General features: G+C 36.5%; 3 protein-coding genes across 4 annotated transcripts; 2 read left to right on the forward strand and 1 right to left on the reverse strand.

The window, feature by feature from the left end:
* Positions 1 to 45: 45 nt before the first annotated feature.
* LOC136766667 (transmembrane protein 215) lies at positions 46 to 4680 on the forward strand. 2 transcript variants are annotated; one of them, XM_066720351.1, is made up of 2 exons: positions 46 to 994; positions 1217 to 4680. In XM_066720351.1, coding segments are annotated over exons 1-2 (591 nt in total). In that variant the 5' UTR covers positions 46 to 993; the 3' UTR covers positions 1807 to 4680. The 2 variants fall into 2 exon arrangements, with proteins under 2 accessions (XP_066576448.1, XP_066576447.1); XM_066720350.1 differs by having other exon boundaries at positions 46 to 4680.
* Positions 4681 to 5987: 1307 nt separating this feature from the next.
* On the forward strand, positions 5988 to 8931 carry LOC136766669 (transmembrane protein 215-like). The gene is made up of 2 exons (XM_066720352.1): positions 5988 to 6936; positions 7159 to 8931. Coding segments are annotated over exons 1-2 (591 nt in total). The 5' UTR covers positions 5988 to 6935; the 3' UTR covers positions 7749 to 8931.
* A 3429-nt stretch (positions 8932 to 12360) lies between these two features.
* On the reverse strand, positions 12361 to 26899 carry LOC136766340 (atrial natriuretic peptide receptor 2). The gene is made up of 23 exons (XM_066719752.1): positions 26864 to 26899; positions 26557 to 26662; positions 25033 to 25165; positions 24654 to 24777; positions 24053 to 24163; positions 22309 to 22411; positions 21766 to 21911; positions 21373 to 21445; positions 20599 to 20746; positions 19944 to 20030; positions 19467 to 19610; positions 19018 to 19139; positions 18629 to 18767; positions 18132 to 18180; positions 17711 to 17812; positions 16548 to 16667; positions 16122 to 16215; positions 15441 to 15528; positions 15029 to 15168; positions 14012 to 14164; positions 13799 to 13897; positions 12822 to 12913; positions 12361 to 12533 (listed from the first exon to the last, which is right to left on the reverse strand). Exons 1-23 carry the CDS (start codon positions 26897 to 26899, stop codon positions 12372 to 12374), a joined length of 2571 nt encoding a protein of 856 aa, XP_066575849.1. The 3' UTR covers positions 12361 to 12371.
* Between the last annotated feature and the right edge of the window lie 1009 nt (positions 26900 to 27908).

The following is a 27908-nucleotide window of genomic DNA, read 5'->3' on the forward strand; positions in this document are numbered from 1 at the left end:
AATGAAAGTGTTATATATAATTATTAGTAATAATCATAATAATAATGCAAACTTCTGAGAAATATTTTAAGTATAAACCTGACTTTAAGTTCAAGGGTAAACAGAATTGTAATGTATATAACATAGACTGTTTGAACTTACAAAAGCATTTATTTTATTTTATTTTAAGAGCACAACACCAAACATAAAAAATTGTTAACATACAGTACTTGCTATTAATACATTGATCTCTAAATAGTAGACACATCATTTACCAGATGAAGACTATTTTAACACAGTAAAATAACGGCAATGTCTTCCAAATTAAAAATGCCATATTTTTTTTAAATGTCGGGCCTGATGTAGTTTGTTTAAATTACAGAAATGTTTTTCTGAATTGAATAGACTAAATTACAATACATGTACATGTGTTCAAGTTTTGACTTCAACAGATGTATGTCATTAGAAGTACATTATTTGTCTGATTAGCACCTAAGCTTACTGGTCTTGCAAAAAATTATAGTAATTGGGCACTAACTGCCATTTAAATCCTGTGTTATAGACTGAATGTATCAGGGAATGCTTCTGAATTGCCTCCAGCCACCTCCTGACTCTTCTCATGTTTCTAAGCATTTATTTACCAGGATGTGTCATGGTCACTATAAAGGCAGTCTCTTTTACAAAGTCTCCACAGCCCTCCCCTGCTTTCATGGTATCCCTCAACAGTGCTGTTAAACACATCCATAACAGACACAGTAAAAGGTTCAAACAGAAAAACAAAAATCCATTGGGACTCGGGCGAACATGTTGGCAGCACAGAAGAGTTAGTCTGGTTTGAAAGGGGATGATTTTGTTGCAGAATTTCTTTAAACAAAACCTAATCAAGGAGAAAAAAAGTGAAGAAATGTAAAGACCAAAATAAACCTAACCAACACTTTTGGTTAAGATGTTCAACAAAATATTTCCATTTAAAGGATGTGACCAATATTGTAAACATGGAATACAAGCAGATGAAGTAAGTACAAAATATGTTTTACATTTTTCTTGGCTTTAAATATTCCCCTTTGTAGTGGATTGTAAAACAGATTACAAAGCGTCCGTTTTGATTAAATATTTCAAAGCAAGACAAGTGGTGGAGTGGATGGTGATACCATGAGACCGGATGACATTAACCCCCGCACTGGATTGGTGGTGGCCCTGTGTAGTGTCTTTTTAGTTTTTGGGTTCATGTTTACAGTGTCGGGAATGAAAGGCGAAACTTTGGGCGACATCCCGTTGATTGCCATTGGGCCGGCGATTTGTTTGCCTGGGGTGGCCGCCATCATACTGGCCAGGAAGACCAACGGCTGCACAAAGTGCCCTACACGCTGCAGGAGGAAAAAACGGAAAGAGAAGAAAGTCCGGGAGCTTCGGGAGGTCCCCTGGGACCCAGGCTCGGGGAAAGGGAGCGGCGTGGACCTGCAAAGTTTGCACAAAGACCGGCGACCCAGTCGGTCCGGGGGGGACTCTGTATCCTCTGCCACCACCGTGGGGGAGTCCAGGAGCTTAATCCGCAAGGTGGACCAGGATGAGGTGATGCGCTACCTGCAGGCCTGCTATCCCTACAGCGCTTTCAAGGGCATCCAGGACGTCAATTCCTACTGTGTCTTCGACCGCATGGGCGCCCCCAGGGACAGTGTTGCCTACACGGCGGTGCAGAGCAGTGTGGTGTACGTGCCCAGAGACAGCATCGTGGTCTACTCTCGAAGGGACAGCACTCCATACGGGACTTACTGCTGCTACATCAACCCCAGGGACTTCAGCTGGGGCAACGAGACCGTAGTCTGACCACACAGACTGGGAAATCAGTCCTTGTCTTTTGTTGGCATTATTTTTTAAATATCTCTGGTACTAAAGAAAGATATATTTTCCAAGCCCCTAATACAGTGCTAGACCCTTTAGTTATGTTTTTAATTAACAAGTCACCTAAGTGCTGGGAAAAGAGAATCCATAAGAGTATATCTGGTCTGAAAGGATGGTCAATTTTACAAATGTGAGAAGTTTTTGAATATAGTTTCCTTTTTCTCTGGCTCTCATGCAAAAACATTCTTCTCGTTTCATCTATGCTTTAGCCATTTAAGGTGAGTAAGAACTATTTTTGCTGTTCGTTTTTCTTTTGACAGTGAAAAGCATCCATCATGATTATTAGATGAGACCTAAAAAGTTAATTTTTTAAAAACAAGAAAGCATATATGTGAATAGTAAAGTCATTCATGTTTGGATTTAATCTGAATGTATTCAGATGAAGAATAAATATTATTTGCCTCTGTCTGAACTTCTCCCAAAGTTATATTGTTGAAAATATATTACCTTTATTTCTCAGGGAAAAACAAAAGTAGTTCCACAGTCACTTGAGTTTGAGATAATTTACCAGAGGCTGCGGGATACAACATGTTTGGGTGGTCACTCATAAATACAGACAATTACTTTAATATTTCAGTTATGAGACTAATACATTATAACCATTATTGTTCTATCATCAAAATGTGAAAAAGTACTTTTTAATTCTAAAAGTGTAAATATGTGCATGTTAAATTTTATAATAATGCTGTGTTATTGTTTCTATAATGTATGTATATTCTAGTTTTCTCTGCTTGGGGTGGCACAGCGACTGAAATAGCTGGCCAGGTGGGATGAGCGAGAGCTCTTTTATTGCCCATGGTTTGACATGTAGGCTCTGCTGTTACTGCTCTAGAGACTTATAGATTAAACAGTAGTGTCAGGGCTCACTGCCCATGGGTCAGACTGTGTGTATACAGTTTTGGGTCTACTACGTTAGCATATAAGTACAGACGGCAATGGGTGTTTAAGGTGAATATATATTACAGACGTTTCCGAGTTGTATCTGAAATTAATTACTATTAATTGTGGGTTAACCCCATTGTAGGTAAGTACATAGTATAATAAAGAGTATTATAAAGATTGCAATTACATTCTTAAAATCATGCTTTTGGATTATAACAGGATATATCTAGATTCATGAGTGATGAGTGATCTATTAGCAATTTTAAACACTAAAAATATACTAGAGATGGGCATTTGAAATGTTTTCACTATTCAAATAATATCCTTAATTTATTTTCGAATATTGGAATAATCAAAAACAATGTATGCACCCTTAGTATAATGTAACATGGATAGTTTATTTTTATATTGAATTTAGACAAAAGTTTTTCATTTTTTAAAATATGACTACACTTTGTTTTTACTTCAGTTACTCTCACAAGTAATCAAATATTAACGTCCCTATTTCTGAATAGTCATGCCCATCCCTAATATATACAGATATGTATGTTTCAGACTTACTGAAATTAGTTTTAAAAGGTTTAACTTATTTTTACTTAATTTCAATTGCTAATATTTGCTGTATTTACCAGGATATCTACATTGTATTCAAATTAAACTTGTTTTTAAATTAAATTAATAGCTCTAGTTTGAGCATGGGCATTTAGAGTTTGCACTATCTTAAAAATAATAATGAAGATTGCATACAAAGTTTATGTCTTATACAGTTTTATGTCTTAAAACAATGTTACTGTTTTACATTTTATAGTTTCACATGTGCAGGTGGGAAAGTACTGTATTCTGCTTGATCTTTAATCATGCAGATTACATAAAATTGCAGAGCTGACAAACTATTTGACATCAAAATAAAGATTTCTTGTCACTAAATACATTTGTAGAGCACATTAAAGAGGCAGCTGTTAAACAGAATGGTTTTATTGTAGGAATGTTGAATAACTAATGAAACTGTTAAGAGTGCTTCCTTTGAAGGCACATTTTTCTGATATTGTATAGTGTCCATGAAACAAAACATGCATGGTCAAAAATGGTTCATCATGGAGTTTTTTTTTTCTGATAGCTATTTCTTTAAGCATGTTGATAATTTTAATTTAATTTTTTTTCCAAATAATGTTTGGATAAGGGGTAAATAAATAACAACACTTGCCAAAAATGATTAACAATAAACTAAATGTGTATTTAAAAAAAATATGAATCTTTTTATCTTTATTAAAAATAGATTAGAAGTGGGTGTGTTTGTGTGCACAGATAAAAAGCAACAAAAACAGAAATGAGGGTAGGGTTTCCTGTTCTTCTTTATATCAGAAAAACACATTGCTTGGTATAAACATGGTTTACTTGAGGAATCTGTAGTATATGGCAGTCAGTAATATTTTTATTGTAGTAATTGTGTAAATACTTGAGCAAAAGGTAGGATTTCCACCAACCGTTCTTAAAAAATGTTTTTAAAATCCTTGGAATTTAATTTTGAATATGCCTGAACTGAAATAGACATTTATATTGAATTGTAATATTACAATTTGCCACTTATGTTCCTTAAGGTACCTGTATATGCAAATTATCTGTGGGGTCACATGGGTGATTTATCCTTTAGACAAACTGATACAGATACAAAGCCAACAGTCGCAATTTTTTGTAATCCACAGTAGTTAATTCATTAATATCTGTCAGATCTGTCTGTGTCCCTGTGCAGTTTGTTTGGCATATGTATCCTTGCTGGGAGAGATAGTAATCAGGTGAATTATTGTGAGTAAGTTGCAAGATGCTCGCTGGGAGATTCAGACACAATTTCAAGTTTTAACAGCACTGCACTCTTTTCCTTTTATGAATTTTATTTTTTCTATTGACATACATGGCTAGTTTGCTGTAAATTATAATACAAAACTGAAAAACAGAAGTAGTTAGGAAAGATTTTATACACAAATGCAATAAGTAGATATTGAATTATTGTTTGTTTGTAAATTCATTTGATGAGAATTACAAACCCCCTGTAGATAAAATGTATTTATCCTAACATACAATATGATGTACACATTTACATTAAAATCCAGATTTTTTGGTTGACATTTGAAGTTTGTTATTCAATAATTATTCTGGATTGATAATACTAATATTAATTATAAACATAAAAGCTATACAGTGGGGGAAAAAAGTATTTGATCCCCTGCTGATTTTGTACGTTTGCCCACTGACAAAGAAATGATCAGTCTATAATTTTAATGGTAGGTTTATTTTAACAGTGAGAGACAGAATAACAACAAAAAAATCCAGAAAAACACATTTCAAAAAAGTTATACATTGATTTGCATGTTAATGAGGGAAATAAGTATTTGATCCCCTATCAATCAGCAAGATTTTTGGCTCCCAGGTGTCTTTTATACAGGTAACGAGCTGAGATTAGGAGCACTCTCTTAAAGGGATCTAATCTCAGCTCGTTACCTGTATAAAAGACACCTGTCCACAGAAGCAATCAATCAATCAATCAGATTCCAAACTCTCCACCATGGCCAAGACCAAAGAGCTGTCCAAGGATGTCAGGGACAAGATTGTAGACCTACACAAGGCTGGAATGGGCTACAAGACCATCGCCAAGCAGCTTGGTGAGAAGGTGACAACAGTTGGTGCGATTATTCGCAAATGGATGAAACACAAAATAACTGTGAGTCTCCCTCGGTCTGGGGCTCCATGCAAGTTCTCACCTCGTGGAGTTTCAATGATCATGAGAACGGTGAGGAATCAGCCCAGAACTACACGGGAGGATCTTGTTAATGATCTCAAGGCAGCTGGGGCCATAGTCACCAAGAAAACAATTGGTAACACACTATGCACACACAATTCATTCATTGATTGATTCATTTCACACAGTCGGCAACACATTTATTTTTTTCTCTTCACTCTGCCACTGATGTTACAAAAATATAAGGCCGAGGAAAAGTGGACAACAGCGATCAATGTTGTGAAGACGTCATTGAGTGTACAAACTTTTAAAATAATTTTCAGTAATACATTACCATTTGATTTTAAGTTTGTTTTTAATTTATATAGTTTTAACCGTTTTATTGACATCAGTTATAATATTATGTGTCAAGGCTTATTAAATATGTCATTACAAGGGGTATATAAATGAAAGTGTTATATATAATTATTATTAATAATCATAATAATAATGCAAACTTCTGAGAAATATTTTAAGTATAAACCTGACTTTAAGTTCAAGGGTAAACAGAATTGTAATGTATATAACATAGACTGTTTGAACTTACAAAAGCATTTATTTTATTTTATTTTAAGAGCACAACACCAAACATAAAAAATTGTTAACATACAGTACTTGCTATTAATACATTGATCTCTAAATAGTAGACACATCATTTACCAGATGAAGACTATTTTAACACAGTAAAATAACGGCAATGTCTTCCAAATTAAAAATGCCATATTTTTTTTAAATGTCGGGCCTGATGTAGTTTGTTTAAATTACAGAAATGTTTTTCTGAATTGAATAGACTAAATTACAATACATGTACATGTGTTCAAGTTTTGACTTCAACAGATGTATGTCATTAGAAGTACATTATTTGTCTGATTAGCACCTAAGCTTACTGGTCTTGCAAAAAATTATAGTAATTGGGCACTAACTGCCATTTAAATCCTGTGTTATAGACTGAATGTATCAGGGAATGCTTCTGAATTGCCTCCAGCCACCTCCTGACTCTTCTCATGTTTCTAAGCATTTATTTACCAGGATGTGTCATGGTCACTATAAAGGCAGTCTCTTTTACAAAGTCTCCACAGCCCTCCCCTGCTTTCATGGTATCCCTCAACAGTGCTGTTAAACACATCCATAACAGACACAGTAAAAGGTTCAAACAGAAAAACAAAAATCCATTGGGACTCGGGCGAACATGTTGGCAGCACAGAAGAGTTAGTCTGGTTTGAAAGGGGATGATTTTGTTGCAGAATTTCTTTAAACAAAACCTAATCAAGGAGAAAAAAAGTGAAGAAATGTAAAGACCAAAATAAACCTAACCAACACTTTTGGTTAAGATGTTCAACAAAATATTTCCATTTAAAGGATGTGACCAATATTGTAAACATGGAATACAAGCAGATGAAGTAAGTACAAAATATGTTTTACATTTTTCTTGGCTTTAAATATTCCCCTTTGTAGTGGATTGTAAAACAGATTACAAAGCGTCCGTTTTGATTAAATATTTCAAAGCAAGACAAGTGGTGGAGTGGATGGTGATACCATGAGACCGGATGACATTAACCCCCGCACTGGATTGGTGGTGGCCCTGTGTAGTGTCTTTTTAGTTTTTGGGTTCATGTTTACAGTGTCGGGAATGAAAGGCGAAACTTTGGGCGACATCCCGTTGATTGCCATTGGGCCGGCGATTTGTTTGCCTGGGGTGGCCGCCATCATACTGGCCAGGAAGACCAACGGCTGCACAAAGTGCCCTACACGCTGCAGGAGGAAAAAACGGAAAGAGAAGAAAGTCCGGGAGCTTCGGGAGGTCCCCTGGGACCCAGGCTCGGGGAAAGGGAGCGGCGTGGACCTGCAAAGTTTGCACAAAGACCGGCGACCCAGTCGGTCCGGGGGGGACTCTGTATCCTCTGCCACCACCGTGGGGGAGTCCAGGAGCTTAATCCGCAAGGTGGACCAGGATGAGGTGATGCGCTACCTGCAGGCCTGCTATCCCTACAGCGCTTTCAAGGGCATCCAGGACGTCAATTCCTACTGTGTCTTCGACCGCATGGGCGCCCCCAGGGACAGTGTTGCCTACACGGCGGTGCAGAGCAGTGTGGTGTACGTGCCCAGAGACAGCATCGTGGTCTACTCTCGAAGGGACAGCACTCCATACGGGACTTACTGCTGCTACATCAACCCCAGGGACTTCAGCTGGGGCAACGAGACCGTAGTCTGACCACACAGACTGGGAAATCAGTCCTTGTCTTTTGTTGGCATTATTTTTTAAATATCTCTGGTACTAAAGAAAGATATATTTTCCAAGCCCCTAATACAGTGCTAGACCCTTTAGTTATGTTTTTAATTAACAAGTCACCTAAGTGCTGGGAAAAGAGAATCCATAAGAGTATATCTGGTCTGAAAGGATGGTCAATTTTACAAATGTGAGAAGTTTTTGAATATAGTTTCCTTTTTCTCTGGCTCTCATGCAAAAACATTCTTCTCGTTTCATCTATGCTTTAGCCATTTAAGGTGAGTAAGAACTATTTTTGCTGTTCGTTTTTCTTTTGACAGTGAAAAGCATCCATCATGATTATTAGATGAGACCTAAAAAGTTATTTTTTTAAAAACAAGAAAGCATATATGTGAATAGTAAAGTCATTCATGTTTGGATTTAATCTGAATGTATTCAGATGAAGAATAAATATTATTTGCCTCTGTCTGAACTTCTCCCAAAGTTATATTGTTGAAAATATATTACCTTTATTTCTCAGGGAAAAACAAAAGTAGTTCCACAGTCACTTGAGTTTGAGATAATTTACCAGAGGCTGCGGGATACAACATGTTTGGGTGGTCACTCATAAATACAGACAATTACTTTAATATTTCAGTTATGAGACTAATACATTATAACCATTATTGTTCTATCATCAAAATGTGAAAAAGTACTTTTTAATTCTAAAAGTGTAAATATGTGCATGTTAAATTTTATAATAATGCTGTGTTATTGTTTCTATAATGTATGTATATTCTAGTTTTCTCTGCTTGGGGTGGCACAGCGACTGAAATAGCTGGCCAGGTGGGATGAGCGAGAGCTCTTTTATTGCCCATGGTTTGACATGTAGGCTCTGCTGTTACTGCTCTAGAGACTTATAGATTAAACAGTAGTGTCAGGGCTCACTGCCCATGGGTCAGACTGTGTGTATACAGTTTTGGGTCTACTACGTTAGCATATAAGTACAGACGGCAATGGGTGTTTAAGGTGAATATATATTACAGACGTTTCCGAGTTGTATCTGAAATTAATTACTATTAATTGTGGGTTAACCCCATTGTAGGTAAGTACATAGTATAATAAAGAGTATTATAAAGATTGCAATTACATTCTTAAAATCATGCTTTTGGATTATAACAGGATATATCTAGATTCATGAGGGATGAGTGATCTATTAGCAATTTTAAACACTAAAAATATACTAGAGATGGGCATTTGAAATGTTTTCACTATTCAAATAATATCCTTAATTTATTTTCGAATATTGGAATAATCAAAAACAATGTATGCACCCTTAGTATAATGTAACATGGATAGTTTATTTTTATATTGAATTTAGACAAAAGTTTTTCATTTTTTAAAATATGACTACACTTTGTTTTTACTTCAGTTACTCTCACAAGTAATCAAATATTAACGTCCCTATTTCTGAATAGTCATGCCCATCCCTAATATATACAGATATGTATGTTTCAGACTTACTGAAATTAGTTTTAAAAGGTTTAACTTATTTTTACTTAATTTCAATTGCTAATATTTGCTGTATTTACCAGGATATCTACATTGTATTCAAATTAAACTGTATAGTGTCCATGAAACAAAACATGCATGGTCAAAAATGGTTCATCATGGAGTTTTTTTTTTCTTATAGCTATTTCTTTAAGCATGTTGATAATTTTAATTTAATTTTTTTTCCAAATAATGTTTGGATAAGGGGTAAATAAATAACAACACTTGCCAAAAATGATTAACAATAAACTAAATGTGTATTTAAAAAAAATATGAATCTTTTTATCTTTATTAAAAATAGATTAGAAGTGGGTGTGTTTGTGTGCACAGATAAAAAGCAACAAAAACAGAAATGAGGGTAGGGTTTCCTGTTCTTCTTTATATCAGAAAAACACATTGCTTGGTATAAACATGGTTTACTTGAGGAATCTGAAGTATATGGCAGTCAGTAATATTTTTATTGTAGTAATTGTGTAAATACTTGAGCAAAAGGTAGGATTTCCACCAACCGTTCTTAAAAAATGTTTTTAAAATCCTTGGAATTTAATTTTGAATATGCCTGAACTGAAATAGACATTTATATTGAATTGTAATATTACAATTTGCCACTTATGTTCCTTAAGGTACCTGTATATGCAAATTATCTGTGGGGTCACATGGGTGATTTATCCTTTAGACAAACTGATACAGATACAAAGCCAACAGTCGCAATTTTTTGTAATCCACAGTAGTTAATTCATTAATATCTGTCAGATCTGTCTGTGTCCCTGTGCAGTTTGTTTGGCATATGTATCCTTGCTGGGAGAGATAGTAATCAGGTGAATTATTGTGAGTAAGTTGCAAGATGCTCGCTGGGAGATTCAGACACAATTTCAAGTTTTAACAGCACTGCACTCTTTTCCTTTTATGAATTTTATTTTTTCTATTGACATACATGGCTAGTTTGCTGTAAATTATAATACAAAACTGAAAAACAGAAGTAGTTAGGAAAGATTTTATACACAAATGCAATAAGTAGATATTGAATTATTGTTTGTTTGTAAATTCATTTGATGAGAATCACAAACCCCCTGTAGATAAAATGTATTTATCCTAACATACAATATGATGTACACATTTACATTAAAATCCAGATTTTTTGGTTGACATTTGAAGTTTGTTATTCAATAATTATTCTGGATTGATAATACTAATATTAATTATAAACATAAAAGCTATACAGTGGGGGAAAAAAGTATTTGATCCCCTGCTGATTTTGTACGTTTGCCCACTGACAAAGAAATGATCAGTCTATAATTTTAATGGTAGGTGTATTTTAACAGTGAGAGACAGAATAACAACAAAAAATCCAGAAAAACGCATTTCAAAAAAGTTATACATTGATTTGCATGTTAATGAGGGAAATAAGTATTTGATCCCCTATCAATCAGCAAGATTTTTGGCTCCCAGGTGTCTTTTATACAGGTAACGAGCTGAGTTTAGGAGCACTCTCTTAAAGGGATCTAATCTCAGCTCGTTACCTGTATAAAAGACACCTGTCCACAGAAGCAATCAATCAATCAGATTCCAAACTCTCCACCATGGCCAAGACCAAAGAGCTGTCCAAGGATGTCAGGGACAAGATTGTAGACCTACACAAGGCTGGAATGGGCTACAAGACCATCGCCAAGCAGCTTGGTGAGAAGGTGACAACAGTTGGTGAGATTATTCGCAAATGGAAGAAACACAAAATAACTGTCAGTCTCCCTCGGTCTGGGGCTCCATGCAAGATCTCACCTCGTGGAGTTTCAATGATCATGAGAACGGTGAGGAATCAGCCCAGAACTACACGGGAGGATCTTGTTAATGATCTCAAGGCAGCTGGGACCATAGTCACCAAGAAAACAATTGGTAACACACTACGCCGTGAAGGACTGAAATCCTGCAGCGCCCGCAAGGTCCCCCTGCTCAAGAAAGCACATGTACAGGCCCGTCTGAAATTTGCCAATGAACATCTGAATGATTCAGAGGAGAACTGGGTGAAAGTGTTGTGGTCAGATGAGACCAAAATCGAGCTCTTTGGCATCAACTCAACTCGCCGTGTTTGGAGGAGGAGGAATGACCCCAAGAACACCATCCCCACCGTCAAACATGGAGGTGGAGACATTATGCTTTGAGGGTGATTTTCTGCTAAGGGGACAGGACAACTGCACCGCATCAAAGGGACGATGGACGGGGCCATGTACCGTCAAATCTTGGGTGAGAAACTCCTTCCCTCAGCCAGGGCATTGAAAATGGGTCGTGGATGGGTATTCCAGCATGACAATGACCCAAAACACACAGCCAAGGCAACAAAGGAGTGGCTCAAGAAGAAGCACATTAAGGTCCTGGAGTGGCCTAGCCAGTCTCCAGACCTTAATCCCATAGAAAATCTGTGGAGGGAGCTGAAGGTTCGAGTTGCCAAACGTTAGCCTTGAAACCTTAATGACTTGGAGAGGATCTGCAAAGAGGAGTGGGACAAAATCCCTCCTGAGATGTGTGCAAACCTGGTGGCCAACTACAAGAAACGTCTATCCTCTGTGATTGTCAACAAGGGTTTTGCCACGAAGTACTAAGTCGAAGGGGTCAAATACTTATTTCCCTCATTAACATGCAAATCAATGTATAACTTTTTTGAAATGTATTTTTCTGGATTTTTTTGTTGTTATTCTGTCTCTCACTGTTAAAATACACCTACCATTAAAATTATAGACTGATCATTTCTTTGTCAGTGGGCAAATGTACAAAATCAGCAGGGGATCAAATACTTTTTTCCCCCACTGTACCTCACAGTTAATAAAAATTAAAATGTATCTAGTGTTATAATATCATATACTTTGTGTAAAATACATTTACTTTTTTCCTTGAGTTGATGGAAGATTAAATATTTATAACAGAGAAAAAACAATATAGTTCAGTTTATGGTAATGAACTTCAGAGAACAGGTTTTTACAGGGCACAGCAGTAGGCTGTGCATCTGAAAACACTGACAGAAGGACTTTGACATCCAAAACAAATATATGTTATAAGATCTGTAGAAAAGGTCTTGATTGCAGCTTGTTAGACTGGATTGGTGTGAAGGTCATTACTGAGGAACCCTGGGATGGAAGTATAATGGTCCTTCTCATTTTCTGCCACAGCGGGGGATTTCTTTCCCATTTCCTTATTAACGGGCATGGTTTGCTTCCCCTCCAGCCAGTAGGTCACCATATCACCCTTTCCCTGAAAAGATGGAGAGTACAATCAGGGGGGAGGTGTACACCTGAACACTGAATTGAAACAAAACGGTGGTATTTTGTTTGGTGTGAGTTTGTGTGTTGAGGTCTACATTCCATCTACAATATATGTAAAAATGTGAGACCTTTTAAATTGTACAATTACTTTGTTTTTTCTGAAAGCGCAATATGATTCTGGTTTCATATGTAATTATGCATCATTTCATACTAATAGTAATAATAAAAAGTTTTTTTCAATCTACATTAAATTCATTGGTGTTTGAAATCCCCTTACCTTCACCTGAAGCATTCCACGACAGTTTAAAATGTAGCCACTAATCTCCTCCAAAAGATAAAAGGTGCCAGAACTGCACTGAATTTTCAATGCTAAACAAAAGGAGGGAATTTAAGAAAATGAGGACTTAAAGGTTTCAAAAAAGTGGAGGACATTCAAACAACATATACATAATCTAGACATTTTTTATTGTTGTCTAAAAGTGTGCAAAGTTACCAATATCTGTTTGGATCAAAACTTTAACTTTGAGCTTAATGTTTTTTATTAAGCAAAAACCTCTTACTTAATAATGTTATTTAAGAGCATGTTCCACCACGTGCAATCTGTGCTTCATTGTTACAATTCCAAAAACAGCATGATTGACCGATCCTCCCTTCAGTAGCCATCAACACATTGCATTCAAACTCAGTTAATTATTAATTCGTCAACCAATCGATCTATCAATCAATCAGTCAATCAGTGTCATCAGATATGTATTTGTGAAACACATTTTCCATGGTGACTTACAAAACTTGCAAATAGTTTATATATATACACAAGGAAAATATTTGTATTCATAGAAATGAAATAAGTCACTGTGTATTTTGTACCATGCCCAAGTTTCAATGACTTCAGTCATTACTTATTGCTCTTCTGTAAAATGTTTTTGTGAATTAAGTATATTTTGTGACAACTGTGGGTCACCCTGGGTAATGGTGTCTGCTGAAAACAATTAGTAACAATTTAAAGGCACATTGCAGAAAGAAATGTAGAAATACAACCAAGTGCAAAAGAAAATATGATGCAAATCCACAGTAAAATAAGTCAGAAAATAATTTTAAGGAGTTGCTTCCAATGAATAATGGTGTTAAGGAGTTTGTACAATTTGTAAGAATAGTTTAAACAGAATTGATTGAATAGCATGAAGAGTTGGGTTGCTAGAAGTAAAACCCCTTCATAAACATAAGGTGGAAAAACACTTTCTTACAGTACAGTACCTTCACTGGTGGATTCCATTCTTGAAGCTGTGTTCACAGTATCACCAAACAAACAGTACCTGGGCATCTTAGTCCCAACCACTCCTGCTACAACAGGTCCTGAATCACACATAAAAACAAATCAATTTTCACTTTACCTTTGTGTGTAACAAAGAGATAACATATCAGGTCTACATCCATTATACACATGCATTATTCTGTCCTGTGCCATACCCGAATGAATTCCAGCACGGATCTGTAGCTGTGTGTTGGGTTTGTGTGGGATTCTGAAGGTCTTACAAACAGCAACCAGATCCAGAGCCATGCTGGCGATTTCACTGGCGTGGAGTATTCCATTTTCCCTGGGAACTCCAGAAACAACCATGTCTGAAACAGAAGATACGATGAAAGCCTCTAGGTTAGTAACATGTTATCTAAAACAGACACACAAACTTCCTCAGTACAATGACAGACAGTAAACACTGATCGATTTAAAGAGGCTGTAGAGTTAGAAATCTGAGTCAAGGCAAGGAGCAACTGTAAAATGACTGGAAATGAACTGTAGCACATTTTAAATATGAAAGGACACTAATAAAATATCAGAGCTAAAAGCATGACCCGCAAAATATTTGGAGCAATGATGCCTTTTACAATGTCACAATAGAAGTTTAATACGAAATAAAGAAAATGAGGTGTGTGATAAACTACTAACTGAGTTTCTGGAAGATAAACATTTAGAGCTAGTAACACCTGTATGGGCAGGAGTTCTTATAGTAGGTGCAGTAATGCCATTATTAACTTTACTAACTAGCAAGACAACATCAGCGAGAGGAGGCATAGTCCAAATTAGAGCTGGACACAGCAGCTTTTCTGTGGTGTAAAATAAAACTGACATTTCCTATTATCCCCCAGCTAGTAGGATGAATAAACACACCATTACAACTTTTAATGCATTACATTTCATTCCAGTTTAAAATGCAATTAATGTATAACTTGGTAGGTTATAGGTTGTTACTACAATAAAAGTTATTATCCAAATGAAGAAACTTTAGTAAATTATGATCTTTGCAGAGAGTTTGGTTTGCACGTTTCATGTAAATGTATATAAGGATTACATTGCCACAGTGTTACTGTTATTATTCATTAATCTTATTATACATTCATATTATTATTAGCAAATATGTTACATGTGTTTACTGCCTTTCTAAAAAAGTGGTGGAACAAATTAAATGTTCACAACAAAGTACTTACATGCATCTCCAATAGTCTCAACTTTGTAAACATCATAATTGTCTATGATTTCATCAAACGTTGTGTAGAGTTTGTTTAAGAACTCGACAACCTGGTATGGTGTGCTGGTGCTCGACAACTGTGTGAACCCCACAATATCGCTATAAAAGAGAGGATATTGAAGAAGATAAAATTTTATACTTACACTTCAGAGATAGAAAAGGTAGTATTAGACAATTTTAATTATCATTTAAAGTGCTCTAGCAACAACAACAACACAATTTGTTTTAGGTTTTGTGGTGTTAATTACACAATAATAATGAGAACTCTGATTTATGATACTTGAGTAGGAACAGTCTGTTTTCAAAAACAACGGTCCAGCAAATGATTGGTTGGGAAATGAAAAGGTGAAATACCTTCTGCATTGGCTTACCTGAAAAACACTGTTGCACTCACATAGCTCTGAGCCTGTAATGGCTTTCCTTGTCTAAGATCGTCAGCTACCTGCTTAGGGAGCATACCTGTAAAACAAGCAAGAACTAGTGCTAATTCAGTCATAAACACTTAGAGCTGGACTATATCAAAACATTACAAACATCACAAATTAGCATATTGTTTTGATTTATAAATAGTATAAAGTGTATTCTAACAATAAAGTAAATTATGTCAGATTTGTACTTTGTGATTCACGGGTAGCCCGAAGTTTGATTTGGTCTAGCCCTTAGACTTGTTAAGCTCTCAAACATCTCTTCGTTATTTACGGTGTTAACAGATTTATTTTTAAATCTAGACAATATCGGCGATGAAACTGAAATATTCAAGTCAAACACTATACTAATAATTGTTACAGGTATTAGGTGAGAGAAAATATATTGTGTTACTGTATATAATTTTGGAAACACTACAAAGCTATACATTCTTAGAAGAGTGCGTACAGACCCCACCTCCTATGCTCAATGTGAACATGCTATGAGCTATGTGGGTTATTGTAGCAGATGTATTTGGCAGGCAATGAAGAGGAGATGGCAGAGTTGGTGTGATTGTTAATGGCAATGTATGTTTTCTTTATTTTATTTAATTTTTTGATTGATAATGAATAAAAACTTTGATTTACTGTATAAGAGCCGGTCTGTTTTCTGTTTCTCATGTACCAGATCCTGTGTCCGTTCACCAACTAGCACTTCCAGATGTTTGCTGTATTTCTCCATCTGAAAAGAAACACAAATTGACACAGGTTTCACAGAAACCAAGACTTTGGAAGCACATTAGACTGGGGTTTCAAATAAGTTATATTATTATACGTTGAAGCACAGAGGTTCTGTTTTTGCATGGTAGATAATCACTGCAGATTTAGATTTTATGTGCTTGTGCTAGGCTTGAGGGACAGCAAGCCGTTTTCATTGTCCACTCATATATTTAGTAGAGTGAAAGCTGACCATGATGTAATCTCTTACACTCTCAGACAGATGAGCTAAACTCATGTGTCTGCAGAACATAATAGATTATCGCTAAGGTCAAATACATAGAAAATGTAACATACCAGATTCATCATCATATCCACTGGGCTGACTTTGTTGGGGTTGATTCTACACACAAACTTCTTTATTTGTTCAAATGTAGGTCGATGGGCAGCATTATGGGCCCGACATCTCCTAATGAGCTGTTTCAAAAACAGGAAATATATCACAATTACATGTTCTTTCTGTGGGAAAACTCACAGTGCTTTGAGCTGTGTACTGTGAAACACACTATATAGAATACAATATTGTGTATCTTTGAATAAATTATATATCTTTATATTGTGAGCCATTTCTAAATAGCGCAGGGCACACAAGGCTACACTGTGAACCCTGCAGGTGACTGAGTAGAGAATCTCCCACACCTAAAATGAGTTCTGCCGGGTGCAAACAGGCACTCGGTTTAATTGTCTGTGTGTGGGGCGTGGCAGCTCCGGGGTTCGGCTGGTTGCAGGGGGGTCAGAGAGGGCTGCTTTGATGGGTGATTGGTTTCACCTGGTGGGGTTTGCACCTCTCTGCGCTCTGCAGTGGATAAAAGCTTGTCTCTAAGCTCTGTGGGGGGCAATAAGGAGAACAAGTGTTTCTGGTAGCATGGTCTAATGAAGGTTTCTTTGTAGCTCATCTGTTTTCAAAGAGGGTAATAAAGATTTGAAAGCTCCAAGAAGAATGTGCTGATGAGTATTGATGAGTGGATGTTTGAGACACCAAACCTGCAGAAACCTGGATGAAAGTTTTAATTCAGCTTGTCTTTCTGTTACTAGTTTTGTTTATATTGTTTTGTGAACTGCACCTGGCCCAAACATATTGCTTCCCTCCATCTTCAAACAAACTTGTGTGTTGGGCAAATGACAGCTGTCTCTTTTATTTTCTACTTTCCCCATTCTAAACCTTTCTGTAAATTAATATCACAATGTATGGATAAGGTGGAATTACACATAAATGTGGTCTTGATTTTAATCTAAAGTATGTTTTCTACATCTTGTTTGAAACGAGAGATCTAAGTTGCTAATAAATTGATGATTAAAATTGACCAAATTACCTTTTTATTATAAATTAAAATTAGAAATGTGTTACTGTACAATATTCTGTCCTCCCCTCCCCCTACACTATTGTAGAATACAATTCTCCTTCTTCATATTTAAGATTGGTTTGTGAATTAAAATGCAGATCTGGTCCCAGAGCCTACCTCCACATACTCTGATGGACAAGGGCAGGTGTTTTCTGCTTTACCCGTGATTAACTCAGGCAGGGGAGGACACCACGAACATTCAAGTGAACTATCTTCAGCCTGAAAAGGACAGAAACAACACATAAATATGATGCAAATATTTATCTATTTATAATTCAATTTGACACTGAGAGCAGGAAGCACATTCAATCAAAGGTAGCGCTGCTGCAGAAAGTCTGTTAGACTGACAGTCATGGCAACACTGACCGATGGACAACATACACCACAAAGACGCTGCCTTTTCTATTTTTCATCTTTTCAGAAGCTACTTTGTTGAAATAGACACCCAGCACATTTTACAGGAACAACAACATATAAACACTTGAAACACAACAGGAAGTTCAAAAAATTACAGCCGATAAAGGACTCTTGCACTTACTGGGACAGGGTCACTTCTAGTGGCTATTTCCAGTAATATGATGGAATAACTGCAATAAAACATTTGATTATTGCTGTTTTAAATTGTTGGAAAAGAAATCTGAAAACTACCATGTGGTTGAAAGTATACCAAGTTTTTTTTTTTTTTTTTTTTAAGAAAAAGCTACAGTATGAAAGGCATCCATCCCACAGCTATAACAACAATTGTAAAACTGGTTTTGCCTTAACCTGGTTTGCAAATGTTTTCAGTACCTATATGGTAAAAATACAATAATAGTTAAAAAATGGTATTAAGGACATAAATCAGTATTATTTCATCTCTGATGTTCACCAGTCCTTCAGTGAAACGCATTACAACAGTCTAAATATATACAGTACCTGAACTGAAGCTAACACTTGTTTGTGTGTTGGTTTGTATCAAATGAATCTGAGGAAGTTGAGAGCACGTTTAGGCCTATTGTCTGTGTTGTGGTGAAGTGTCCCATTCAGACACATTACCTGAACACATCCCCTGCCAGTGTGGGCTCAAGGTTTGAAGACAGAGCTTCTGGTGGCATGTAAACCTCTTGCAGTCTCTTCTGGTATGAACTGGGGAATTCATCTGTGTCTTCTTTCCTGTACGTTGACAGGCAATAATCTGTGATTGATGAAAAAGGCAATTAAACTTTATTGGACAACTTAGTGAATAAGTGACATGTGAGAGGTCCATTTAAGTTTTGCATAAGTCATATTAACACTGTCAAACCAAAGAACAAAGAGATTACTACAGGTTTGCCGGCCCTGTGTTCTTCTAAAGCGTTAAATATTGGAAACTGTCCTTCTCAGTACTGTAGCAATATTATACTTTTCAAGAGAAGAAAACAAGAAGTGAGATTCACATTCAATACCTGTGATTTTACAAACCCAGCGATCATCAATCACACAGTTCATGGACTTTAACCTTCCATGGCAAATCTTGTGTTGGTGAAGGTATGACATCCCTCTAGCAATGTCAGTGGCAAAGGAAAATCTGAACACAAAGTAAAGAGACAATCACTTTATTTAGCCCTCTGGCAAGCCAGTGAACAGCAGGTATCAGGATGGATGGTTGTCGATGGTGGTGGCCTGAGAACGCCTGCTTTAGCATTATTATAAGGAAAGTGGTTTCTATTGGTAATAAAATAGCAAGATCATTTTAATCATAACTCAACAATCAGAACATTCAGTTGTAAAACATGAGGGAAACAAAAGAAAGCAATCTGGACACTACTTTCTACTAATATATTAATTTGGGTTTATTCCTCTGTGTTGTATAAGGGCATGGACAGTATTATGCCTCAGCAACCAGGTTTCCCACCTGAAGCCCCAGTTGAGAGGGATGTCCTCATTGAGGAGGACGTCATTAAGGCTGCCTTTTGGACAGTACTCGGTTACAATGGCCACGTTCGGCACTTCCAGACAGCCACCAAAGAACTTGCACAGGTTCGGGTGATCTAGCTCTCTGCCAAAGCCAAACCACATAAAACACATTGGAAAAAAATACAATATCATCTTAGATACTCTGAAATAAATTTAAAATGAATGAAGAGTGCCTGGAGTTCACTAGGATTAATGATGATAAATTAAATTAAATACACATTTATTTGATATACAAGGCATTTGGCAACTTAAATAATTATTTCAAAACACATTTCTATCCAATACCTACTAATACTGATATACCTGTTAAATTTCCACCTTTTAAACTCTACAATTATGCTGGAAATATACAGAGTATATTTTGGAGCAGAAAGCTTTCAAAACAACCCATTTAAGCATTTCAGTTTTCACTAACCTTATTTGTTTTACCTCTGTTCTGATAGTTTTTGTAAGAGAAAAGGTCTTCTTCTTAATTTTTTTAATAGCAACTGTGTGACCATCACTGCAACAGAGAGAAGTCACTGGTGAAGAAATTGTAATACTGTGGTGTTTTTCGTTTTGGCATTTGTTAAAAACTGGTCAGTTATCTTATCTGCACATGGACTGTACAAGCTGTACAAAATGAACTTGATAAGAGGTGGTTTGGCAAATTAAATAGTAAGGACAAGCACATAGTGTGTAAGTCAGTGTAACAGATGCATGTTTTAATTACTGGAAATAGCTTGTGTTAACTGTCTGTACACATCCCTTTCCTCTTCGGCCTATTCAGAACTACTTCCTAGCAACCAAATACCCCTTAAGAACAGTAAACATCAATGGCAATCTATCAGTGAACTGAATACTGTTAACTTATGAGCAATCATTGATATCACATCAGACTGCTAATAATGAGCAAGTGTAAATACATAAGAGAAATACTTGTTGATCAAACCCAAATTCAGACTACATCAATCTCTCTCTCTCTAAGTATTTACATTAAAAATCCTTCTCATTTTGCCCATCTTCCACAAAAGAGATAATCCCCCCTTATTTGCAGCTTGTGAAGAGTTGAGTGAGAAGTGAACACCTACTATATTCCAGTGTGGGTGAAGTGCTGTTTGTGGGATGAGTTGAGAGCTCCGGTACAGGAGCTGAGCGCAGTTACACAGCTGGTGTTGGAGTCACTGTTGGCCATGGGGACACTCATGATGCTGCCCATTGTGGTCCGTGCCACCTGGTCTACAGAGGGAACCACGCCAGAAACACTCAGACTTCTGAAGATCACATGTGCAAAGGTCCAGCAAACAAGAAGCCAAACTAGCTATGGTACCTGTGCAACGACTTCAAGCTCAAAGCTTCTGACAAGGGTTTCATTATTTGATGGGAAACAGTTGAAAAACTAAATTAGCCTAGGGTATCCAAACATAATATACAATCAACAACACATTTAAGATGCATTAAGGGTTCTTTGAGGCAAGGAACCTTGGTAAAAGGTTCTAATAAGAACCTTTAAGGCTTCCTCCACAGTATCAACCCCGGGAGCCCTAAAAGGTTCTTATTAGAACATTTACTTCTTAGAGTGTAGTGTTCTAAAGCTCATCAGTTAGGAAATGTCTCTGATGGACAGAAAAGCAGTGACAGGTGATTGCACAGATCTCCATTTAGAATTGGACTGTGCAAGGTCCTGAACCTTGGAAATGGGAGATGGCGCTCTAAGACACGAGACCTTGGACCACAACTGCTCAACTGTCCAACAAAGGTCTTATATCTGGACCTCAATATTGAAATCAGGAATAATATGAATTTGGAATGTAGCTTGATAGTTCAGTTCTTAAAAACAAATAAACAAAAAAGAAATGACTGACCATGTTTGATCTGGCTGAAGTCAATGATCCAGCTTTCATCCCAAAACATCTTTTGCTTTTGATACTGGAACCACTAAAAAAGAACACAATTTTGCACAAATTTTGAAAGTAGTGAGAAACTGTTAGCACTAAGGACACACAAATTGTTTGACTGAAGAAGATTTTTAAAACTGCATAATCTAAAATAACTTGTGCATTTGTATATTTATTTTCAGATACTACATAGAACTTAATCTGATGGTTACTAAATGCTGCTTCACTAAGTTTCATGATAATACGATTAAGGAGAACGTTGTTGCTGGTGTAGATGTTGGGGTAATTGCTATCACTGTTCAAAATCACCTTTTTGGTTACACTACACATTATATGTCGGTCAAGAAAAGTTACACTTACCACCACAACAAGGATAAAGCCAACAAAGACACAGGTGATTGGGAGACAAATGGCAACCTTGATAGCCGCAGTCATGGGGCACTCGCCACAGTCCGCAGGGCAGGTTGAGCACGTCTCGTCCTTGTCACAGACATCATCTCCACACACTGCAGAGAGACAGCTGCTCACACACTGGGCCACTGGGGTCCCTGCCTGCTTCTTAGTAATTCAATGCTTTATGAATTTGAAAGTATCATGCCACATAAGTATGCAGTTGGCAGTGAAATCATTTATATGGTCATTACCTATTAGATCAATAGGCTTGTGCAGGCAATTATCTTCATTGTGTGATTTCAATTCTAAGTAATTAACTTACCAATTAGATAAAATAACTTTTAATCTTACCAAATTACACAATATGCATCTAAATAAACAATCAAGAAACTTTTTTGACTCTAATTGGCCCATTCACGGCTATGAAGGAAGTGAGGATAACAGCATCTTAGTGTCTGTTCATAAGGGCATTTCAGTAGCAGCCAATCAAGTTTAAGATGTTTCCAGTACCTACAGCTGGTGAGACTGTGGTCTTGGCTTCTAATGCAACTTGCATATTTCCCACCCGGATATGAGCAATCAGCGAAGTGACTCCCACGTGAATCAGAACCACCTGAAAACACAGAAAATGAAAAGCCTACCGATATTTCATATCTTAGATGATATTGACGATACATTTATATATTCTCTTACAGACAAAACATACTTTAATATCCTATAATATCTAATATAGATATATTTAATCAGATAGGCACACATGTCCCAGACATGCTGATAGCCATTCATTTGTTTTTGCTTTTCATTATGTAAACAATAACAATCAAGTAGTTCACTCAAAAAGATCTGAAACTTAAGTGATAAGTGACTGCATCTGAGATATAAAATCTATTTACTTAATTTAATATAATATAATAATTATGTAAAAATGTAAAGGCTTATTATCAGTAGCAAATCAAATTAATCATGTTGCAAGCTGCATGTTGTTGGCAGACATGAGAGCATTCATTAATGAGCATCAGGCATCAGCAGGGACTATCCTCTTGTAAGAGGACTGAATCAGGACTGCCCCCTCCTTATTTTCAAATAAATAAACAAGTACCAGACTGTGAATGATTTAATATTGGAGCCAGATGCACAAAGTAGCACCACCATCACATCCTCTTAGCATTTGGGCTTTGGCAATGGCATACATCTGCCGATCACGGTTGTGGCTTTACAGAATTGCAGCACTGACCATACTAAATTATCTGTTTACTGCCTCAGTCAATACTTTTGAAAGCTGTCCTTCCTTTGACTGCTGGACATTATCATGATACATAATCATATACTGTGGTAGTCAGAAAGTCTTTGTTATTGTTATTGAGACCTCATATCTCCATGGCTACCTCACGCTAACAAGAGTAAACACTGCCAATATTAAAGAAAGCAAATTTTCCCAGTCAACATGAAGCTCTAAATCCTGTTCATAATAATTACAACAGATGCTTCTGTTGCATCGCCCATTGCATATTTAGTGTCAGTATCCAAAGCTATCCAAAATGCTGCAAGTTTATTCACAGTACTCCTTGCCTGTTAAATAATTTCACTTTGCCAGGTGTGCCCATCATTCAGGCCTCATGATTTTGTTAGTTTTGTTCTTTATTTAATTGATGTAATTAATAACTGCATTGGTCACAATATCCTCATGTCTTTGGCAGGCCACTGATGAATCCAACTCCCCATTATTGTATTTTGTGATCTACAGCACAATATTTATAACCACATTCATGTAGGGAAAGTCTTGTACATCAAGTTCAATTTCATAAGGCATAAATAAATAAATACATATTTTTCAAGATTAAAGGTTTTGGTTAGGATGTTTACATCATCCGGTAAAGGAAATGTAATTATTCAAAATGTGAGAAAAGAAGGAAAAAAGTGAACTAATTAAATACTTTAACTACCTATAATAAATACGTACACTGAAATCTTCCAGAAACTTTCATGCATTGTGTCTTATAGTCGCTCAACATTTGAGTGCCTGAAAAAATATTGTACTGTGTTAAGGCTTTTGAATATGGTATTGAAATAAAAATGCTTTATGCTTTTCCCATATATTTGAATTGACTGATTAACCTGCTACAGATACATTCTGAGGCAGATCAATGAGACGATTTCTCTGGTCTAACAGACCACATAGCAGATGTGTGTATCCTGAGTTTTTGGGTGTTATTGGCCACATGGATCTCTATATCTACGTATTATCCAACAGTACCTTTGCAGTCCAATTAGTCTGGGTCATTTGGCCGGCAGTGGAGATGGTGTGAGTAAAAATCCTCCCGTCATCCGGAATCCATGGCCCACAAATCCCACCATTAACATGTTTCTACAGAACAAAAAGTGAATGAAGCGAATCATCAGTCATGACAAAAATGACAAAAGATCTCATTGTGTCTGTTTGGATGTCTGTCATACAAATATACAATGTTGGTGCTAGAAGACCATTCTGAAGTATAATCTGAAATTCTCTGTAGATGGGCTTGTTCCTTATGTGAGTGTTATTTAAGAGATTGATCACATTTTCCTTAAACTGCTGGGTAAAGAGTAAATAAAATATGGAATTTAATCATCAAAACCATACAAACACTAAAAGATAGGGGAAAGTATATAGCAGTGTCCTCTCTTGTTCTGCCACAATCAGCTGCAGCATGCCTTCTTCCCACAGGTACCCCTTGAAGGGTCATTCAATTAGATCCCGTTTTTGGATCACTTAGATTAGGATAATGAGCCATGTTATGCTTAAGGACTGATTTCAACATTCAATATTTTGATGAAGTGCAACAGAATATCCACAGATGTTCTTTCCCATTTCTTACCATGAATCCCAGTGGGCATGAGTGGATGTTGGCATGATGAACACAGCAGTTCTCCCCATTGGCATCTTTCCAGTTTGGAGGACACTCGTGCTCTTCACAGAACTTCTTGGCAGCTGTTGCATTGCTGATGACACAAGAAATACAAATCTTTATGTATATTCTTTACAAATAAGTCTACCAGTCTGATCCAGTAAGTTCCTTCTTTCATGTTATAATCAATCGATACTTGGCAAGTAGAATTATGGTCCTACTGCATTTCATACTGAAATCCTATCAATGTTTTTCCATGCTGTTTGTCACTTTTGTATTACCTGAAGGTGGATCTATCTGTAAGGACTCTGTTTGCCCTGTGGTAAGCTGCATGCTATGGACACAATACCTGTGGGTGAATATGCCATTCATCACAGCCCACTGGTAGAATTCGTCAGAAGCGGTGACTGCATAGGTCACATTGAACTCTTCTCCGCTGACTACTTTCCTTGGCGGTCTGTGCACCCAAGCCATCTCCAGACCTATCAAATAGAAGACAATGATATGAGATGAGTTGGGTTCAGGCCAGTCAGGGATGACAAAGTCTCAGCTTTGCCTCCAGGGACACTGTGCCTTTCAATAAACAGCAAATCTTTGTCAAAATACCTATCAAAAGTTGTATTTCAGTTATTTTCCAACTGTACTAGCACATCTGATGTGACATAGCAGAGGATTGTAGTTCTTTGAAGTGGTTAACAGGTAATTGAAAACATTAAAATGGCAAAGGGCCAGATACAGTGCAAGACAAACAGATGAAAGATGGACAGAAGAAGCTATAGAGTGGATTCCAAGAGATGAAAAAAGACTAAGAAGAAGAGCAAACAGAAGATGTGATAATGAAATCAGAAGCTTTGGCAGCGTGACCAGGAAAGAGACGCTGTACATTGAAACAAGCAGAAACTTGTTTAATGAGAAAATAACCTGTACACAAAGGAAGAAATGTTATCTATCTATTGAATACAGGCAATACTTTAAATGAAGCAGCAAGTCATAGTAAGCACTTAAAAGCTTGTGAATGATAAATGATGGACATTATAGAGAAAATGTCAAATGGTTATAGATTCAATATACATATGTAAGAAAACCCTGTGTTTTGGGGTAGGAGGACGAAACAGGAATGCCATCTAGTGGACAAATTATCACAGACAACAGGCTTAATGGTAATACAGCAAACTGCATAGATACGTAACAAGAAAAGCTGTCCAAAGATGTGCTAACAAATAGTTTAAATGTTCCTGGCAAACTCACCTATCTGCATTGTATGACATATAGGGGGACAATTATGTTGCTATACAAGGTTGATTAGAAATGACTCCTAATTTGTATAATCTCAAAAAGTTTCTTATAAAATGCACTAGATCCACAGTTTCACTTTAGCTCATTCTCAATATAATCACGTTTATGAGGAATAAGGTGTCTTAGACAACAGAATTAGCCTTCAACTTTCCAGAGTGTAATGAATTAAGATTCAATAAGCCATGCTGAATTTAGTTTTTCTAAAATACTATACTCAATACTCTACATGGATTACTGTGATTGCAAATGTAAACACATTATATATTAGGAAAACTGGATTTAATCATCGTGGCTTATCACTTAAAATCATTAATTGGATAATTGGATAATCGTGAAACCATGTCTTTATATGTTAGTATAACTAATTACATACTCATTAATAAATTGATAAGACTAGTATATTATAATTTCTATTCAAAAGCTGAATCAATCCATTGTAAGCGCTTACAATAATACAAGTGATTATAAGAACCAATTTGCAAATAAGTGTAAGGTAGCTAAATCCTTACAAAACATAGTTTAATTAGATAAAATCATGTTTCAAACTAGAAGAAGAATAAGGTGATAAAGAACTTACCTCCACAATCTATCATGTTAAAAACGTTGGGTTTTTCTAACGGCCAGCAGTCGTACTCACTGTTATCCAAATCGTGCCATCCTGCTGCAGCTTCTACCAAGAGCAACTGCCCGGACAATAGATATAAGCATTTTATTCACATTATTACATATTTTAGACAGGTTATTTCACTGAAGACAAACTCACACTGAATACACAATCATTATGACGTTTAAAAAATATATTTTCTTCAAATATACAAGAAATGCAAGCAAGGGTAATATTGCAAGACATAAATGCGTCTTTCATGAATTGTTTTTATACTTACCAATGCAAACAGTTCATGAGACTTCAAGCACTGCATGTTCAGTGTTTTGAGGTTTAGAATTATTATTTATTACGTTGTATGAAATCTATCTGAACTTTAATAATTTTTATTAGACAGACCCCGTGCTTGCTTGTTTGTCGCATGGAAAGATGAACAAATCTGACAGACGCTGTGAAGTGGCCGCAGACCCCACTTCAGCTCCGGCAGGAATTAGCTAGAAATGAAGCTGCAAGGGTTAACTGTCATCCCCGCACTTCATCTGCATGAGCTTCAGTTCACATCCAGACACATAAGTGAAAGGAAATCATATGGATACATTGAAGCAACACGTTGAGGACGAGTACTGTTATCTGCCCAGGATTGGTTTTCTTATCAGGCGTTTCTGTTCACTAATTAATAAATTGAGCATGCGTGACGAATACACTTAAAATGAACCTGAGAAATCAAAATCATGTTTAACAGCTTTGCTAAATGAAGAAAAATTCAGTAAATCAACTGATACAGGAATAAGTCAAAAGTGGTGTCTATCTTGGACAACAAATCAGCTCACAGGGGGATATTATAGAAGAAATCAAAAGAAGAGTACAAATAGGATGGAGTGCATTTGGAATAAATAAGACGTCATTTTCCCATTTGTGTGAGGAGAACAGTATTTGATAAATCAAAGGCATACTACCAGTGCTCACTTATGGCTGTGAAACCTGGTCACTTGAAGCAATAATTACACAGAAACTGCAAACGACACACAGAAACATGGAGAAATGTATGATTGGAATAGCAAGAGATGGAAAAAGACATCAATCAATAGATCCAAGAACAGACCAAAATATTTGATATACCTGAAAGTGAAAATGTAAAAATCCCAACGGGCAAGGATGGACAAAGGAAGCATTCAAATGGATACCAAGAGATGAAAAAGACCTTGAAGACCACCACACAAAAGATGGGAAGATGAAATGATAACATTTGAAAGCATGACATGGAAAAGAGAAGCTGTGGATGGAAGCAAGTGCAGATATCTTGGGGGAGGCCTTCATCCAGCAGT

The sequence above is a fragment of the Amia ocellicauda genome, chromosome 13 (genome assembly GCF_036373705.1).
Source record: "Amia ocellicauda isolate fAmiCal2 chromosome 13, fAmiCal2.hap1, whole genome shotgun sequence".
In the NCBI taxonomy this organism is placed as follows: domain Eukaryota; kingdom Metazoa; phylum Chordata; class Actinopteri; order Amiiformes; family Amiidae; genus Amia; species Amia ocellicauda.

What these genes read in the sequence shown, in the direction of transcription:
- LOC136766667 (XM_066720350.1), top strand. Translation starts at nt 1,132, where the DNA reads ATGAGACCGGATGACATTAACCCCCGCACTGGATTGGTGGTGGCCCTG.
- LOC136766340 (XM_066719752.1), bottom strand. Translation starts at nt 26,899, where the DNA reads ATGCAGTGCTTGAAGTCTCATGAACTGTTTGCATTG. An exon ending in CATGCCCACTGGGATTCATG is followed by an intron (nt 24,164 to 24,653) that starts GTAAGAAATGGG and finishes TTTGTTCTGTAG; the next exon opens with AAACATGTTAATGGTGGGAT. An exon ending in CCTCTCAACTGGGGCTTCAG is followed by an intron (nt 19,140 to 19,466) that starts GTGGGAAACCTG and finishes CTTTGTGTTCAG; the next exon opens with ATTTTCCTTTGCCACTGACA.